Here is a 2,563-nt window from a genome sequence, read left to right on the forward strand (position 1 = left end):
AGTTTGTGATGGGCTGTACATTTAGGGCTGTTTTTGCTTCGTATAGTTTTCTGTTTTCAAGGCCAATTGCATAGGATGTTTTTAGTTTTATAGAAGTGTGGTGAGATATTCGTGACGAATTTTAAATTTCTTCTGGGTAATTATACAAGATATCCAAGCTCAGAAATTAAAATAATGAAATCACGAGAACTAACCAAGTATAAAAGGACAGTGTTGAACAGTAGGCTATTTGATATATTTTCTTACCTTCGTTTCAAGGCTTAAACGAAGTACACTTTGCAATGCACTGCAAGAAAGTGCCATTTTTCCTCTTAAAGCCAATACTTACGTCTTTGGTAAACTGTACCGGACGTTTCAAATGGGGTATAGAAATTATGCAACCTAAAACATCAGTAGAGTACACCAATCAAGTAATACTAAGCTATTACAGTAGACTATAACATGGAGGGAAGGCAATTTAATTAACAGTGGCCTTTGCAGGAATTTTCTTCGCATGAGTTTCAATTTATATCATCAGTTTCTTGCTGAACTAAAGAGGAATTCTTAAACAGGAATGAGAAGTTATCAGCAATGTGTATTGCGTACTTAACACCTACGATCTACATAATGAAGGATTTTCATGAAATATCATCTATATAGTTTGGAATGATGGTGCCAAAACGAAATGAGTCAAAAGCATAAATCAAGATGAGCTGTACATGAGTTAAACGAACTCTGGAAAATAAGACGCATCCAAAATACCAAGAAGAGGATTATGACGATGGACACCCTAAAGGTTTGTATCGGAAACATGATGGCAGGTGGATATATTTTACCTAGCTACAGGTTTTATTTACGTTAGATGCGAGAAAGACGATCATGATGGAAAGACTACTAATATCTTATCATGAGTAGATGATTCTCTCACTCATTAAAAAACATGAAACGTTTGTGAATTATGTACATATATAGCGAGAGACAGAGAGACTTAAGAGAACCTAAGGATGAACGGTTGACATACAATATAACCTATCTAGTCTGTACATCTGAATTATTTTTCTGTCATAAGAATTCAAGTCAGTAATTACGAAAGCAAAATTCATACTTTTTTCAGAGATGAAAAACAGTATTAATGTTTTAGAAATTCATGGGGCTTCTATAATATATTAATGCTATTCTTAACACTGGATTGAAAGAGAAATAGATAAGATATTAAAAAAATAATGAAGTTTAATACAGGGCCCTCATTTTAATTTAAAGGAGAAATTTAATAATCAGAAAAAATTCATGCTTTCAAATATTCCTTTTAAGGGGAATTTGGAAAACATTTAATGGGGTGCACTTCTCGTTCATCTCACTGTAATTAGAATTGTTATATAATCAGGTTAATATCATAGATATTATATCATGTCAAAGGTGTTTCTTATAGGTAATATCTCTCTAATAAAAATAGAACATGAAGAAATTCTTCATTTTGAAATAAAATTAAATAAACGAAAAATATGACAAAATTCAACCTTCACTATCCAGTTATTGTTAAAACTCACTTTATAGCAATAACCCAACCTACAGGGCATCAATCAGAACAGATGAGTATTGTTTTCTCAATTAATTTGACTTCGTTGTCTGGTAATAAGTTACTTTTCCTATCTGAAGCACTTCTATGTTTCTCAACCACTAACGTCGGGTCCTGTTCCACGTCACCGATATACACGCATCACTTCGAAGCCACCATTAATTGTTATACATCTAAATTTCATTCAAATTTTCTTTTTTGGATTTTACACAGAACACCGTAAAGTATTTCCTCTCGAGATTTCCTATTGAAGAGTAATGGTTTCAATGAGGACACCTCAAAAGAAAAAACATTTTTGGGATTTCGACACAAAACACTGTTAATTGAATCATCTACTACTTCTTCTTCTTTTTCCTTAGGGTTTTGGTAAGCAGGATGGCACAGGCGCGGACCAGATTCCGCCTTCCAGACACGTGATGGTTGCCTCTCCATGTAATTCGAACTCGGAGCTACACGCGTAGGTGACGTTATCGTTCACGGGATAATAGAACTTCACGGAACTCATTGTGCCCGAAATGATGATTCCTGGATACATGCAGGCTTGGGTACCTGTAGGGAAAGAGAGGGGGGCGTTTTAAGGAACGAATTATAACTAATAATGTAGTTGGAAAACAATGAGGCTGCAGAAGTTGCTTTATATTGTTTAATTAGTCTTTTAAATTTAACTGTAAAATAGGAAATACAACCATAAATGTCTCTATTATGAGTGACCCCTTTAAATAAGATGGGAAGCTGGAAAGGAAGAGCAATTAAAAATATTTCATTGCTAATTGGAAAACCTTAGAATTAACTGCAGATTAGTGATGAAAACCATTAACGTTGAAAATCAAGTCGCATTAAAATTAAGATTATAATATAAATTAAAGGGAGATCCATCTAGTAAAATACAATATCTGTAAATGCAACAGCCCGTTAATAAAACTTATCTCACATACAAATAATGTAAATGTACAGAATAAAACACTATTCATAAAGCTAGTTATTTTAGGTTCCCTTCTCATTAAACTA

The 2,563-nt window shown here is 33.4% G+C and overlaps 1 protein-coding gene across 5 annotated transcripts in view; it reads right to left on the reverse strand.

Moving 5' to 3' along the window:
* Window positions 1-1,628: 1,628 nt before the first annotated feature.
* Window positions 1,629-2,563, reverse strand: part of LOC137656844 (sushi, von Willebrand factor type A, EGF and pentraxin domain-containing protein 1-like) — a 351,606-nt gene continuing 350,671 nt past the window's right edge. For all 5 annotated transcript variants that reach the window (XM_068391184.1, XM_068391183.1, XM_068391182.1 and 2 more), the window contains one exon: window positions 1,629-2,104. In XM_068391184.1, coding sequence (XP_068247285.1) covers window positions 1,911-2,104 — 194 coding nt within the window. In that variant the 3' untranslated portion in view covers window positions 1,629-1,910. The remainder of the gene's footprint in view (window positions 2,105-2,563) is intronic.

The sequence above is a fragment of the Palaemon carinicauda genome, chromosome 17, assembly GCF_036898095.1.
Source record: "Palaemon carinicauda isolate YSFRI2023 chromosome 17, ASM3689809v2, whole genome shotgun sequence".
Classification (NCBI taxonomy): domain Eukaryota; kingdom Metazoa; phylum Arthropoda; class Malacostraca; order Decapoda; family Palaemonidae; genus Palaemon; species Palaemon carinicauda.